The sequence below is a fragment of the Sebastes umbrosus genome, chromosome 18, assembly GCF_015220745.1.
Source record: "Sebastes umbrosus isolate fSebUmb1 chromosome 18, fSebUmb1.pri, whole genome shotgun sequence".
NCBI classification, from domain to species: Eukaryota; Metazoa; Chordata; class Actinopteri; order Perciformes; family Sebastidae; genus Sebastes; species Sebastes umbrosus.
The window spans coordinates 13,029,660-13,046,400 of record NC_051286.1 but is presented as its reverse complement, the minus strand read 5'-3'; the positions used below and the strand labels follow the sequence as shown (position 1 = coordinate 13,046,400).

The 16,741-nt window shown below is 40.3% G+C and overlaps 1 protein-coding gene across 2 annotated transcripts in view; it reads left to right on the top strand.

The window, feature by feature from the left end:
* fig4a (FIG4 phosphoinositide 5-phosphatase a) overlaps positions 1–16,159 on the top strand; it is a 53,896-nt gene extending 37,737 nt beyond the window's left edge. For both annotated transcript variants that reach the window (XM_037751263.1, XM_037751262.1), the window contains exons 21-24: positions 391–589; positions 8,824–8,909; positions 11,019–11,093; positions 15,526–16,159. In XM_037751263.1, the coding sequence (XP_037607191.1) occupies positions 391–589; positions 8,824–8,909; positions 11,019–11,093; positions 15,526–15,703 (538 nt within the window). In that variant the 3' untranslated portion in view covers positions 15,704–16,159. The remainder of the gene's footprint in view (positions 1–390; positions 590–8,823; positions 8,910–11,018; positions 11,094–15,525) is intronic.
* Positions 16,160–16,741: the final 582 nt, after the last annotated feature.

Sequence of the window (16,741 nt, the reverse complement as noted above, 5' to 3'; positions counted from 1 at the left end):
GATTATAGTTGTAGAATCAAAGGGGGCACTTTAGACATCCTCAGGAGAGTGATGATGGGTCTGGGCTCTATATTTTTTTTGTTATTATACTGTATGTTATTGTATTATATTTTATATTTATTTTCTTCCTTTTATGGAGCCCCTCAGCTAAAGCATTTCACACGATTGTACTTGTATAACTGGAGTGACAATAAACATCTTGAATCTTGAATCCATTAGTCAGTTTGCTGTGGAAGTACAGAACGCCATTGCTGCTGTGATGGCCAATTTAGTCTCTTAAAACACTCAGGTCCCACTGCTTGACAAGGCCCCATAACATAATACAAATATTCTTCAAAATTATGTATGACGGCTAATTGCCAACTCATTGTCCTTTGTGGATATTTGCAGCAACAAGAGCAACAAGGAGGAGACTTTGCTCCAGAGGAAGACAGCAGCCAGCGCCCCTCCTCCCCCGAGCGAGGAGGCCATCAGCAGCACATCAGAGGACGACTCCGAGGACGACCGCGATGACGACGGATCCGTGTCCCAGCGCTCCACCCCGATCAAACTGCTCACAGAGTCTGGCGAGAGCACTCGCACGCAGGAGGTATGAAAACAACGAAGCATCTAAAGAGCAGTTTCTGGAGATACATGTTCACATTAAGGAAGCACATTCACACTATAACAGTGATATACAGTAAGATTTAAAACACTTCAAGGTGAAAACAAAGAAAAGCTAAAACTTAATTCAATCTAAATTGTTTATTATGGAGGAAACTAAGCAGCTATTCAAATGAGATCATCTAATGATTCAAGGATATGAAATCTCCTCTAAGGACCTCTGGGAAATGTCATTGCAGTTTATGCCACCAGCTGTATTTTGGGTCTCAAAAGCATTCCAACTCGAGTATGTCATACTAATTTTATTTTCTCCTCTTCACTTCCCCCGCTGTCCCCAAAAGAAATTAGTTTTGTGTTTCTGTTTGCGTCATACGGAAGAGTAGACATCAGCTTAATCAGCCTCAGCGACAGGTCCTAAACAGCGTGGGCTTGTGCTAATGTTGATTTTAGGGAGAATAAATGAGAGGTGTGGTATTTATGTGATTATTCCCTTTTTTTTTCTCCATCTTTTCACATAAGGAACCAAATCCTCTACACATATAGTACCATATACTCTCTTTGTTATTAAGTAAAATAAGAAAGCTGAAATCTACAGTCTTTTTTTTTATAAATACATCATTTGGTTTGAATCATGTATTAGTTTGTAGCATTGACCTGAATGGTCCGTTCTTCTATGGCTTCCTCCTCTAAGGCCCAGGTATCATTAAGAAAGTATATGTAGGACGTGTGCCGTGGGATTTTGTCTGCTTTTAGGACACAAGGTGATATTTGGTCACCTGCAGGTGTCTTGCCAGCCTTTATTTTTTGATGCCTCATTTAATCTCCTCTTAGGGTCTCTTGCTGAGGTTAATGTGAAGGTCTAAGTCTGCTTTGATAATATCCGTGCTTATTTCTGGACGGATCTGAAAAAAGATCAGTTGTTGAGAAAATGTCTTGTTTTTCTTATTGCATCCTGGCCACAATGTTCTTTTATTAATAGTCTGTAGAAGATCTGCTTTCTTGGCGTCATCTGTGATTTTGTTCAGTTCCAGTTTTGATTTATTTCCTTTCTATTACATTCATTCAGATTTTCTTTTATCAAACCCTAAAGCATTAGCTTTGACAAAAATGTACAGACTTTAACTGGTACAATAAAAAGTGGCCACATCTACTTTTATCCTAACCTGACCCGCCAGATGGTTTGTTACACAGAACCATCTGAGAAGCCGTCATTGGAAACTGTTTTGAAAAGGGAAGGCACTTTCAAAAAATACTTGGCAGGTGATTGGATGAACCATCTGTCAATCAAACTCTTACCGAAGGCAGTCAGGAGAAGAGTGAAAACATCTTCTCCATCGATAAAAGCCTTCAGTGTTGTTCTTTGCTCTTCTTTCAATGAAGAAATACTCTCCAGTTCTGATATAACTGATGCTATTGCAGCTACGCCACTCCATGTCGTCACACACACCTAAACCACGCCCATAGCTGCCAGTAGCCCCTCACAGGACACTGATTGGTCCGTGCTGTTGCTTGCTAGACACAAACGCATCACTGGAAGTCTGACAAGATGGATTTTTGTTTGATATGTGATCCTCCAACTAGCTGTTGCCACCAACATTAAAGCTGCATTCATTTATTTTTATTTTCTTTTGGCCTCTTGGAGGCAGCAGAACAAGCTGATAACACAACATCTAACGTATTATCACCTTATGAAGTTTAAATGATAAACATGTTAGCAAACAGTAACCTATTAGCAGTTGCCATGTTAGCAAAGTCTCCAGACTTGGAGCAACATCAGGTGTTTCTGTCTATCTAATGAATAAAAGTCCAATATTCACTCTCCTTTAAGCTCTGTTTTGGTCTCCACCAACCTCCTGAGGCGAAAATCTGTCTCTTTAGCAGCTACGTTCACCAACTAGCTGCAGACAGCTCCTACTGTGGCTAGAAACAAGGTTGATGAGAGCTGTGAGAGTGAATCAAAACAATAAAGGTGAAAGGCAGAAAACCAAAACAATGAGCTAAAAGATGCTAAACAGTCTGTAGAGCTGAGGGGAACTACAGAGCTTGGTATTAATTCTCTATGTCCGTCACCACGAGCGACACCTTTCACATTACACATAGTTGTTTGGGCAATTGTTAATACGAAAATATATATTAATGCAGCTTTAAAGTTGTCTGCCTCAGTCTAGTTGAATATCACAGGATCCTTTTTACAGATTTTATCACTTACATTACATTTATCAATTACATTACATTTTGTTCCTACAAATTAGGAAAATAATTCTAGATTAATTATATTCCTCTGGACGTCATCGTGTACGGAGATAAGGTAAATGTCAGATCGTATTGCTGCTTTCTTAACTGCGCCTCTCAATATAGTTCATCACATGCTATAGACAAATTCCCAGAATGCGTCATCGTCATTATATCAGTATCTATTTCAGGTGGACTGGTCGCACGTTCACACCTCCCGTTGACCCAGATTCTTTACCACAGCATGGAGAACGAGCACATTAATCAGCACAGGTAGTAGGTCAGTGTGTCAACAGGATCAATAAAGTACACGAGACAATGACATCCTCTTGGAAATTCTCAGTTTATAAGAAATGTCATGACTCATAAAGTGTCGCCAAATGATGCGAAAACTGTTGTTTGCCATAATGCTACTATGGTTACTGGCATTTATTACGGACATTAGCAGGAGTGAGGTCACCCACTCTGCCCCATACATTTCCCCTCCGTTCTAATTTACATACATAGTGACTGATTCAATCTCCTCCAGTGATGCATTTGACAAACAATGACTGTGTTTGTGGCCACAGTCCCAAATGCTCTGTTGGCTGGTGACTCTACAACCAAGCAGCCCAGTGAAAGGAGATATATTTCTTCCACTGTCAAATATGTTATGTCCAAACGCCTGGGGATTGTGGGTAATCCAATTCTTTGTGGATCAGATTGTGCCTGCTTAGCGTCATTTGAAGGCAGCTCCTGCTCTTTCAAATACAATCCTCTCCAGCACTTGCCATCACTACAGAAGATGAAGAGACTTCATCTTCTGTAGCGATGGCAGTGATAAAGATGTCAGACATTGCTCCACTGTCATACCTCTGGATCAGCTAGTCAGCCACGCGAGCAGCATGGCTCTATGGATGGCAATGTTTATCTGTTGTTCTGCGATTTTGGGCCGGACTGAAATGTTCATGGTGCCCAGAGGATGAATCATTTTGGTGATCCCCTGACATTTCCTCTAGTGCCACCATTAAGGAAAACACGGTGAGGAAATTATCCGGTTAATAAACTTGTGACAACACCTGTGTTACCGATTACACCAGACAAGAAAAGATGACGCTTAATATAGAGCACTTATTGATCTTTAACGAGTGTGTGAAATCTGACTCCTGCTACTCTGTGCTGAGACTCCGTACGGAGCAGACGCTTTCACTTTCCATCATCCGACTATGTATTGATAACACGCTTAGTATTTTACAAATTAGAGTTTGTTTTATTTTGATGAACATGAGCGCTGATACGCGAAAATGGACTAAATTGGTTTTATTTCTATGAAAAAAAAGCAAAACGGCGGTGGTCAAGTAAGCTTATCAGTGTATGCCTGAACACCATGTAGCAACGGTAACACTGCCGCGGCAAGTCTAGCAACTTAATCACTTCATTCAAGCATTCATGTTTCCTACACTATATATTCTAATGACTAAGTGATCCCCTGACTTTTCATATAGTGCCATCATGAGGTTGAGAATTGTGATTTTGGGTGCAATGTCTCATTAATTATTGGATATGCTAGTTGAGAAAATTGATACCACTCTCATATCTGTGCATTAAGTATGAAGCTATAGAACCAGGAGGAGATTAGTTTAGCATAAAGGAAGCAGTATAGAACAGTACAAACAGAAATTTAAAACCAACAAGTTGTGGTTTTACGGGGAATTATGTGCTTTAACTATTTCTTGTCTGTGCACCGTGATGACAAGACATCAGGAAGTTTGTCACTGCTTCCAGTCTTTATGCTAAGCTGTTCGTCTCCTTTTATAGCTTTATATTTAACGGACAGATATGAGAGTGGTGTCGATTTTTCTCATCGAACTCTTTGCAGTAAAGCAAATAATGTAAAACTATTAAATGGAGAAAAAAACGTTTTGTAGAAAAGATGTTTCTATTTTTCAAAGTAATGTATCAATAAAGTATTGTTAAGGTATCTGTGCCGCAAATAAATTACATATGGAACAGCAGGTAAATTTTTTGCAAACTTTTTCTCAATTCCCATCTTTATGTCAGCTGCCATTCACCACATAAATGGATTTTGAAGATGCAAGAAAGGAACTGTCCACAGAGAATCTGAAGGAAAGAAAATTCAATCGGACCTATTTTATATAATCAGAGTTTGAGGCAAAGGCTTTTCCCCCCTGCTGCATCCGTCTCTCCCCCCTCCTGATTTACGATATATTGTCTTTAGGTTTTCTCTGCTCTGCCTTCTCAGGGTGTTGAGCAGAGAGCTGCTCATGAATATTTCGGTGTGGACAGCAGGCTCACGTGTTGGGCGCACACACACTCCCCTGCTCTCACGCGTCTCGTGTCGCTGCCTCCGAGCCACAAAACAAAACTGTTGAAATATTTAAACATCAGATCATTACCACGTTTGCCATGCAATTACACATGCTCATTTCATATTCCCCTCAATATGGGCGTATGTGTGCATGCATGAACATGAATAGATGCGCAATATGTGTGTGTGGTTGTGTGTGTATGTATAAGCAAGTATGTGTTTACCCACTCATCTGTGCTCTCACACACACCATATGAATGTGTGTATGCTGCAGTAGGTGTGTGTTCCGGTGTGTGTTTGTGCGAGCCTCTGTGTGTTTTTTTGATTTACGCCTGTGTGTGTTCACAGCTGCTGTTTCTTGGACATGGTCCTGGAACACCCTCATTCGTTCTCCCCTCAGCCTGGATCAATACTAATACAGTGAAAATTGAATGCATTATGTTGAGCATATTGCAGTCAAACAGTCAGAGAGAACAATGGCATAGCCGACTGCTTCACGGCTTCTCCGCCGCATGCTGTTAAATAACAAGCTTCTCTCGGCCCTTATGGAAAATAATTTGATCGCAATGTATTTTTTCTGAGGGGTATTCTCAGGACATTTTAAACAACCTACAGAGTAAAACGTTTCTCTCTGTTAAATCTTACAAGTCTGCAATACGGGTCCATATTTCCATATATTGCATTTACATCATTTTTGCATCAATGTGAATAAGTACCTTGATTTTTCAAGGATTTATTTCAACCACTTATTGAAATTAAAACACACTGCACAACTCTTCCCCTATACACAGTGCTTTATTCACTAAGCCTCTTGGTATCTGACTGAGGCTGTTTCCAGTTTCCTTATATACATACAGTCCATTGGCCACATCAGTGGTGACCAAGTATACAAACCAACCACAGACTGTGTTTGCACACTACGGCTTCGAAGCCTTGAGTTCAGCATTTCGGCCGTCACCATCTTGGTTATTCGCAACCATAAGTGACACGAGAGGGTGAAGCTAAGCACAACCGAACGCTGAATAAGACATTTTTAGGTGACCAAAATGTTACAATTAATTAAAATTGTAAGACAAAAACTCATCATTATTGATCTCACCCGGACAACGCCCTGGTAGCGACCTGTCAATCACAAGGTAGCCACGCTCTAAAGCATCCCCTGCTTTATGGTCTATTTGACTCTAAATGGGACCATAATTTACTAAATGAACATCGTGCTGTATTGAAGAAGACTTGAAACTAGCTATTGAGACCATAACTTCATGTTTACAATGTTTACTGAGGTAATAAATCAAGTGAGAAGTAGGGTCATTTTCTCATAGACTTCTATACAATCAGACTTCTTTTTGCAACCAGAGGAGTCGCCCCCTGCTGGCTGTTAGAAACAATGTAAGTTTAAGGCACTTCAGCATTGGCTTCACTTTTCAGAACTGGAGGTTGCCCACTGAAAACCACATTATCATCATCATCCTTGCTAAGAAAATTGTTAATTCACTGGATTAGCCAAAAACAGACATTCCCATATGGGTATTGGGTCTATAAAAGGCTTATCAAATTAATTTCTACAAATTTTAAGATATTGAGAAGATACGTTTCACAATATAAAATTACATAAACCATAATGCAGTAATAATGGGTTACACTGCCGTAGTCATATCATGCTCAGTTGTTATGAAATGGTCCGATGTCTGCCAAGAAAACACTCAATCACAATATAACACCATCCCCGCAATCTCACACCACGCCACAAGGCAAGATGGATTCATGCTGTTTACATGAAATTCCCGCCTCACCGCCACCATGTGAGCACAGGAACTGAGATTAATCAGACCATACAACGTTTTCTCGCCTCTTCGATCGTCGTTTTTGAGAGCACGTGTCCGCTGTAGCCTCATCGTCTCGTTCTTACTTTGTATGGATGTAATCCGCCTCACTCTGCTGTTGTTGTGTTTCCAGAGAAGTCTTTCTGTTGTTCTTACTGTTGAACTGAGCTGTGATTTGATCATCAGTCTTGTGCTTAATGGCATAATATATCACAGTAGTACTTGATATCATTATCAAGTGACTACGTCCACTTCTTATATACAGTCTATGATCTCACACTTTGTGGGTTGGTAGACACTCCAGTTACCCAAATGTATGTGTACAAGCACTGAAAAAGTGAGTTTTTCATGATATGTCCCCTTTAACATAAATCCTAGCATGTCATGATGAAGAAATACCCTGGGGAATATTTATTGTCTTTCTCTATAGGCTGTTTTCATAACATTATGTAATGATGAATTATCCTTGGCAATAGTTTTTATTTAATGTTCTCATAGTTTTAGGTGATTAAGCCACATTAATCGCATTGGTTAATTGCCTTTTTTAATTGAAGGACTTTTAATAGTGTGCTTCTTACCAGAGCATGCCCTCATGATCGATGGCTCTTGGTTATGATTTAATGTTCTTCCAACTTGATTTTGCTACCATTTATTTTTGTAATTATATTGTCAAACTACCTAATTTTTCTAATGACAGGAAAAAGTTCTGATTACACAATCTTTATACATAAAGCCTTTTAGAATCTGCTTGAACCGGTCTGACCTTTTTAAACTGATCTCTTGTTTAATATGGTTATTATGTCTCTACGAACTTTGGACACTGTGTGCAAGACCCCCAGGAGGGCACTTTCCCCGAACATGAAACCACCTCATCAGACACCAACAATCAAATTACATTCATAGTTGCTTAAATTACACTCCTTGGGCCATCTTAACTAGTGAATCAGTTGTAGAGAAGCGGCTGAACCTGATGACCTTGTCTGTGCGATTTTTTTTATTTTGATTTGCTGTTTGGAGGAACAGGCTGTTAGCAAGCAGCTTTACCTGCTGACACGTATCTCTTTGTATTATTAGTAACAATCCTGTCAAAGTCGCAGTAACACTTTTGCTAAAGGGACACTACAGGTGAATTGGGTAAAAATGTTAACTAATAGATATCACCATGAATCTTCCACAGTTGATTACATACATTAAGACAATTATTTTTTGTATTACAAGTTCACGTTTAAATATGCTAATGAGGCGTTATCTAGTCAGATATGTACTAATGTGCATACATTTCCAGAACAGAAATCTGAACATTGGATAAAGACGGGTTCAAAATTCTTGTTTCATTTTGTTGACATATTCGTCAAAGGTTTTTATTGAGGGGATTTTGGATATCTCTTTTTATCACTCCATAAATCAGAAAATACTGTCACAGGCCATGTTTTTGTGAATAAATGATATAAATCAGGCTATTAATGATATATGAACAAACCCCTATGTAAAAACCTTAGAATATATATAGGAATGAAACTTGGAAGTTTGATGTTTGTAAGTGATACCGAAGTGGAGATTCAGAGGATGAGAAATGGCTCGCTTTGAGAAAACAGCCTTTAAAGATATGTATTGTCAAGTTCCATACAATTTGCAAGACATTTGCAAATAGACAAAGTAGTAAAATAAACACCTAAATGTGTATTTTGGATGTTTTCTTTCCACTAGTCTGAAAGAAGACTCAAAATTGATTAGTGCATGAATAACAATGTTTTTGCTAGGGTGTCTCCCCTTAAAAACATTTTGTGTTTTCTGTCTGTCACGTGCACATGTATGTATATACTGCATCTTCTCACCTTTCCCCTCTCACCTCTTCAGGAGATCCAGCAGCAGTCGATTAAGGAGCCCTACGGACTCAACCTGGCTGAGTTTCCTGCTGGGAAAGACCTGCTCATATATGAAAGGTAATGGACACAAAGATGGCACACACATGCATACATGCACTGTTTGATATTATAAATATTGCAAACATTTTAAAGTGGTTGAGCTCAACCGTGATCGCCCACTTTTTTGGACGGCTCCGGAAATTCATTTCCTATTCATTTACTCCACTAGACGTTTCAGAAAGTCCTTATGTAAAGAGTTTTAAGCCTGGAACCAAGCCAACCAGCTACGAGATGAATCATAACTGTAAAACATTTGATTTGAAGCAAATAAAACATTGGCAAAAAGGCAAAGGTACAAGACTGTGTGCATAATTATTAAGAGAGAAAGAACAACAACAATCCCAGAAAGCATTGCGAATGGCAACTTGCCACCTCTGGAAGCTAAAGTAAAGTTACGTTTAACTTACTATTATAAATAATGTAGTAGTAATTGAGTTACTACAGAACTCCGTTCTAAGGGATGAGAAAGTCATACACTCCGTGGCCTCTTAATTAGGGAAACTTGTAAAATCTAATGCAACAGCTCAGCCATGAATTCTACCCTTACAAAGATAATAATGTTCAGTTTTGATTGACACCGTCAGAGAGGTATAAATTCAACCGTATGTTGATTATTGAGGTTGTAGTTTACAGTGGTGTTGAACTGGACTGCATTCTATAGAGAGATGTTTCTAATGTTTTGCTGATCGGTTGCTGAAAGCCCAAGAAAGTCGCGTGTCTCATACTTTCAAACTTAAGCTGGCTTCTGTTTGTTAGTTTGTTTGGCCTTGAGCTCTCAGTACATTGTGTGTCCAGCATGTTTTTTTGGTGCCACGTGGAAGCAAACGGCAGCCTTGTTTTCAGACTGCCTCTGTCCATTTAACTGGTCCTGAAGAAAATGCTTTCTTTTTATTGGTATGGACAACATCCAGTTACCAAGACAGAGAGGAGAAGAGCAAGCAGTCAGTGTCAGCGGCCCCCTCGGGGTGATATCGTCAACTCTGCCCTGCTTGTGTGCATCACACTTCTGACCTCTCTGCTTTTTGCCCACCTCTCCCTTCCTTCACCCCCAAAATTTCATTTTCTGTCTGTCCCTTCTATTTCATTTTTGTCCTTTCTCCCCGTTTGCTCCCGACCGTGTTGATGAGCTACGGTGAATAGCCGTCGTCAGGCTTCTGAAAATGAACACAACTGTCTGTTCTTTGGATGCGAACTGCACGTTTGATACAGTGTGATGCATTTGATGGAGCTTTAATAGCTCTTTTTTTTTCTCGCTCTATCAAACCAATGAGGATGACAGGCCCAGTGTGTTATATCAGTAGTCAGTGTATGGTCTTGTCTTTGAAGCAATATACATTGTACATATACAATCATAAGTTCCATAAAGCATTTCATATCACAAAAACATCATTCTGTCTGGACCATTAATTTGAAATTGCACTTCAAGAACCAAATGATGGAAGCGGGGGAATTAACTTCTTAAAAAAAAAATCCAAATTGTGGTGAAAAATGTTGTTCATATCCTCCTCCTGTAGTGGCACATAATGAGAATGAAACTGCATTCATTATTGAGGGTGGGAGTTGGATTGGCTCCAAAGATGTTAGCTGCAGCCAAAGCTCTGCTAATCAGCGCATTAATATTAAATAATCATAAGCAAGAGCCAGAGGGGACTCTCAACTGTTGCTTATTATTGTGTCTTTGCGAGAGAGAGAAATATCTGAAGGGAAAAATTGAGATTTGATGACATCTGAGATCTCAACAGACATATTAAGCTCATCTCTGAGTATTTGTATTGAAAAATAGACTATTATTATAAGATTTTTTGGGGCACTTTCACCTTTTTTTTTGACAGATGATGGTGTAGAAATGGGGAGGAGAGATAGAGAGGGGTGTTATATGCAACAAATGTCCCAAGGTTGGAATCAAACTTAAGACGTTACGGATATATAGTACGGATATATACAGTATAGCGTGCGCTGTAACCACTCTGCTTTTTTTTAATGGCTCTCCTCTTCACACCATGAAGATGGAAGGAGCATCATGCAGAGACAAACATATGTTCAGTATGTGCATATACTGTAGTCTTTTGGTGTATTTTGCAGGAATATGTGTCTTTATCATTTTTGCATTTTCTTTCTTTTCTGCAGGTTTGCACATCTGGGCGAGAGCCAGCACAGGGTGGAAAGAACTGAACACATAAACCTGGCAAACATCAACTGCTTGTGAGTAAAACATGTGACAAATTAACCCAAACACACACACACACAGACAAAAACACAGTATGTACCCAAACTCAATAATCCCCACGCACGTGTGATGCGAAGCATTACGTTTGGCAAAAATGGGTTTGTTGTTATAATCCGACCGTTATACAAGCGTTTCCCCGTAGTTAAGTCAATTTTATTTATATAGGTCACAAATTTGCCTCAGGGGGCTTGTTATAGTCCGGCTCAAAGACCACAGCAAATAAGGGAAGCACACATGAGGGATTCACTAGGCTGGCCACCACTAAAAGATTTTTGCAAATCTTAACAGTTGTTGAAAATGTTGGTTACGCCACACATAACGACGTGTTATGATAGATTTAACAGTTTTGTGCCTATAGTGTGTGGAGAGCATTTGGCCAAAACAGCACAACACACACCAGCAGATTCCGTTCATGAACAACAATTAGCGATGTTAGTTTTTGATCTACTTGGTACTGAAAATTCACAAAGAAAATAGTATTGATGAAGTCATGGAGACATGTTAAATAAACACTTGTGTTGCTGCCACAAATCAACAAGTTGGTGCTCCATTTCTGAGGTCCGTCTTACTACTACTTTATGCGTCGCGGTTGCATTAGTCACGGCTGCCATGACTGCAGTGGTTGCTCTTTATTCTTCAGTCAGCTTGGTTCCCAGTTGGCTATTGTTCTTTCCCACGTGACTGCATCATAGGCTGTCATTGGGGTTCCCCACACACACGATCGTGACTATTGAACATGTTTAATATTTGCGATTTGAAATCGGTGTGGCCAGGATGGACTTCCGAGGCAGATCGGGTTGTTAAAAAACATTCTTAACATAGGTCACACCACAAGAACATCACACTGTATCTGTGGCCAGATAATCTTCAGAATCATCAACAAAAATCCGGGACTTTGCTGACCGTTGTCGGGAGAGGCGCCCAAAATCGGCGTGATTCGTGTGTAGTGTGTGTCTGGCATAAGCAACCATGAGACAGTTGCCAGCTGCCTCCAGTTCCTCAAGGACCTCCAGCTACAACCAGCCAGGAAGCAGCAACACTGGAAAACACACGCAAGGCCTGGAATATGACACCCTCTGTCCTTTTTGATCCTTGCTTCAGATAAGGAAAAACCCCTTATCTGACGTCAACCCCTTTTTAACGTGGAAAAAAAAAATCCTCGGAGCAACTGAGGAAGGATCCCTCATGCAATAGATATCGTGTGTACAGAATAGACCAACATAATAAGATTACAATACATGCAATCCATGTGACAAAATGATACATAGAATGTGAACATATACAGGAGGATGTCAAGCTGCTTCCAGACGTCACACAACCTCCTCTCCACCGTGTAACCTGGAAAGAGGACGGGCTACACAAACACACACTGAAGCACATCATTCACACAGATAGGAGAGTGAAACGGAGAGAACCTCTTATAATCAAACACTCTTGATTTGCTTCTTGTCCTCCCTGGTATTTCCCCGTCAGTCCACCCCTTCGCCTTCCTGCTCGCTGCGGCCGTCACCCAGCGGGTGTTTTTTTTTTTTTTCTCCCTCAGCCAGACTGAAAATTCACCCACACGTGGCATGGCAATGTGCAGCCGTACAGACGCATTAGCAATTTCCCTCTTTGTCTTGCTCTCTTTCTTTCCGGCTCCAGCTCTCACTCACACATTCGCAAACAGCATCTCGATGGCAAAATGCCTCATCAGGGTTACCTCTTAATATTTACGCTCTTGCTCTTTCTCCTTTTTTCACGCTCCCTCTCACACCAACTGTACATGTCTGCTTTGTGAATGTTGCAACACCACCAGGGCTCCAGGCTGCTTATGCTTATAAACTATATGCACATACAGTACATAAAACAGGCACACTTTTTTACAGAGTTATGGCATCAAAGTAAAAGAGATTTTTCAAATCGAATATCAGACATTTTCCTGCTGAGCGTTAAATGAAAAGATCAATAAACCACTCTGATGTCTGTACGCTAGATAATATAACGCTCCAGCAGCGTTATAATACAAACAACAAACTGCAATTTTTTGTTCTGTTTTCACACTTTAGTTTTCGTAGGTGTTAATCAAACAAGATAGCTTGTTAATTAGTGAGCTTTAGAGGTTCTGGTAGGTGCATTTTGTTGCCTTTGGACAGAGCCAGGCCAGCTGTTTACCCCTGTTTCCAGTCTTTATGCTAAGAACTGCTGGGTTCTATCAGGATAAAAGCATTTTCATAACAGACAAGAAGTTCTTAGTCCCGAGTCCAAAAATAAAAAGAAGGAAGTAAAGTATTTGTAAAGTATTGATATTTTTATGGAGCGCCGCTCTGCACAAGAATAGTCACTCAGTGGTTTCAGAAATGTAACCCACTCTTAACTCAAGATGAGTGAGGCTTTTGAAGGAGAAAGAGCCAAGAGGCAGCAGAGGCTGGAGAGGAACCAGAAGGGGTTGTTTCATTGTTTTTGTTCTTAAAATACATCCAGGGTGTCAGATGGGCTTTTATATGTATGCATCATAGCTGAATGGAACATAAACAGAAATGATGCCTGTACAGAACAGAAAAATGGTAAAAGAGAGGACAAAAATATGTCCACGCGGGAAATGTTTTTCTTCATCTCGTGCTGCACTTTGCTGCGTGAAAGCACGTGACAGCTTTGTAAGAGGACCACGAGTTTGGAGTAAGGTTTGTCACGGCCTGTGAGGACTCTCAGGACCTGTGCTGCTGTCTTGTCGTAGTAAAGACAACGATGCAGCTCATGTCCGACAGGTACATTGATCGCTCGCTGGATGTCTTCTCGTGATGATGATCAGATGGAAATTGGTGACTTGAGAGAAGGTCGAAGGAGAGGATGTTGATCTTTAGAGTGCTGTCTAGAACCGTATTTAGAGCGAACACGTGTTGGACATGTGACTCTCTTTTTCGTACATACATATTTTCTCAAAGGAAATGTCATTTATAATTCAGCACGGGTGAACGTTATTAGTTATCACACAAAGGTGGCAGACATACAGATATTGGCTTTTGTGTGCAAGGGCAGCCTCGGTCAGCAGGGATCTTTTCATCCTCGTTCAGTTTGCTTCTCTCCTCGTTCTGGCTATAGCTTCACCTTTCATCACTCTGACCACTTGTTAGTCCACGCTCCCATTTCTGTCGTCCTTGTGTCTGGTCCACAAGGTCCACAAGGTAGGTGTGTCTGTTGTTGTGCAACAGTGCTTTTCTAAGACGCTGTTACAGCCCCCCAAACGTGTCTCCACCGTTAGGAGCCCTTGAGTCTTAAGCTTCCCTCTGTGTAGTTCCTCTATCGATCCATCAGGCACAGGCAGAGCTGACTCAATCGATGGAGATAAAAGCAGACTGACTAAAAAAAAAACAGATACTTTCTTTAGATGATGTGATAAAGGTGTTATCAAACGTTTTTATAAGATGCATTGTAATTATGATCACCTTTACACCTTCTTAGTTGGCATATTGAATAATTTGGAGATTTACGTTACCTCATATGATTTTATCAAAACATGAACATCTGTAATTTAGTATTTGACACACTATTAACCCGTCTCATCGTCCTTTCACATCTGTTTCTACGAGCGTGACACTGTAGGAAGAAAACATCTTTGTAGCTGGGGGATTCCCCCCCCCCCCAGGTTTACTCGCCATTTCACAACACTTGACATGTCGACAGGCTGTAATGATCGCCTGTAGGAGCTGCTGAGATGTCAGCTGTGTGTGAAGAGTCACCACAAGTCAACAGAAAGAACACAAATCAAGTCTGTTTCAGTCCGAAACTACCTTCTGCAGCTTTAAATGCAGAATATTCATTATTCAAACCAAGCAAATGTATATTATTTGGCAAAATCATATTAAACAAGAAGCCCTCCATGTTACTTTCTAGCCTTCAGGTAGCTTTCAGTCTCAAAAAAGGTTGCTGACCCCTCGCATTAAACCCTCAGTTGAGGACTCCACGATGACACTCACTGAGTTCATAATTTATCTCAAGGCTTCCTCGATCTACCAGAGTCCTCTGTTGTGCCTTTGATACAGCCAGTAATCAAGGAGGTGCATTTGTAATGCAGCCACGGGGCCTGGGGCCTCAGCTGCTGTTGAACCGGCTGACTGAGTGGATAACCTGACGAGCACGCAGTTGATAATCCACCCTGAAGATGACGAGACATGCTTTAGAGCCTAGTTTCTGCGAAAATATGAGTAATTCTGCTGGAAAAGCGTCCATCTCTACAATCCTCATGTTGTTTCCATTAACAGTCCTCTTAATGACGCTCTCTCTCCGGCAGGTTTTCCCATGTTGTTGTTGTTGGTGGTTGGATTTAAACATTTTTCTAGACTCATCTATTGACATTATTTGAACATGCCTCTGCCCCCTGTCTTTTTCCCTCCTCCTCCTCCTCTTCTTCGTCCCTCTCTTTCTCAGAGAGCCGGTGTCCTGCTTCCCGGAGGACAGCATCTACGGCGTTTCCCCGCCGCAGGTCGACAGAGACAGCCGCGACGAGTTTGAGAGCCATGTGATGACGGGTCAGGGCCAGGTGAGGCCGCTGTGCAGGGACGACATGTTGATGTACAGGGAGTACGTCAAGAACAGATACATGTGAGACACAGAATCTCTGTCACCGATATGCAAATCCAGATTAGCAGATCCGATCCGGCACATCATTTCCATCTCGACATGACTTTGTTTGTAGCTACGGAACGGGAGCAAGAGATGTTTTCTTGCATTAGCAAAACATTTTGCTTCAACCTCTTGGATTTAGTTCTGCTCCGAGTAGAATGAAGATAATGGCGTATGTACCGCCCATGTGTTCTGTATTTGGACTAAACTCCGCAGGTTGATTTCTTTTTCTTTTTAATCAAAGTCGTGTGTGTTTTAATAGCTTCTAATGTTATCCAGTTATGTCACTTGGTTTTGTTCATACCTATATGGTGTTTTTTTTAATTTCCCATCAATTGAATTTTAATTGCAACTCTTTTAAAAAAAAGTTTATTTAACTAAATGTTCTTTTTGAACTGTGAGGGTTGGACGTACCAAAAATGAATTGATAAAAATGGAGATGATGAAAATGCGCGTGAATTAAAAAATGAAGTGACGAATTATTATAAGTGATTTGATTAATTTAAAGCCAATTTGACTAAAACAGTCGTGATATGAGGAAAACAGAGCCATGTTTCATCATTTTCACCACGACACAAAATTCCATTTATTATTTAAGGAAAGTGACCTCAAGGGTGCAAGTAGCAAACAAAAAAAATATATAATCGAATAAAAGGGAAGTGATGAAAATGCGTATGAATTAATAATGGAAATGATGTAAATGAATGTGGATTGAAATATAGAATGATAAATTGTCAATTAATTTGATAAACTTGATTGACATTATATTTGAAACGGTGTTACTCTGATAATCAACTGTCAACTATTCGTCGTTCACAACACCCGTCACGACTGTTTTAGTCAAATCAGCTTTGAATGAATCAAATCACTTGATAATTTATCACTCCATTTTTCAATTCACATGCATTTTCATCACCTCGAACGTGTAAATTGTTTGGACTATTAATAAGTATTTTGAATCTTAAATGTTGGAACCATTAGTATGATGGCAGGCCCAAAGATTATGATGATTGATTGTTTA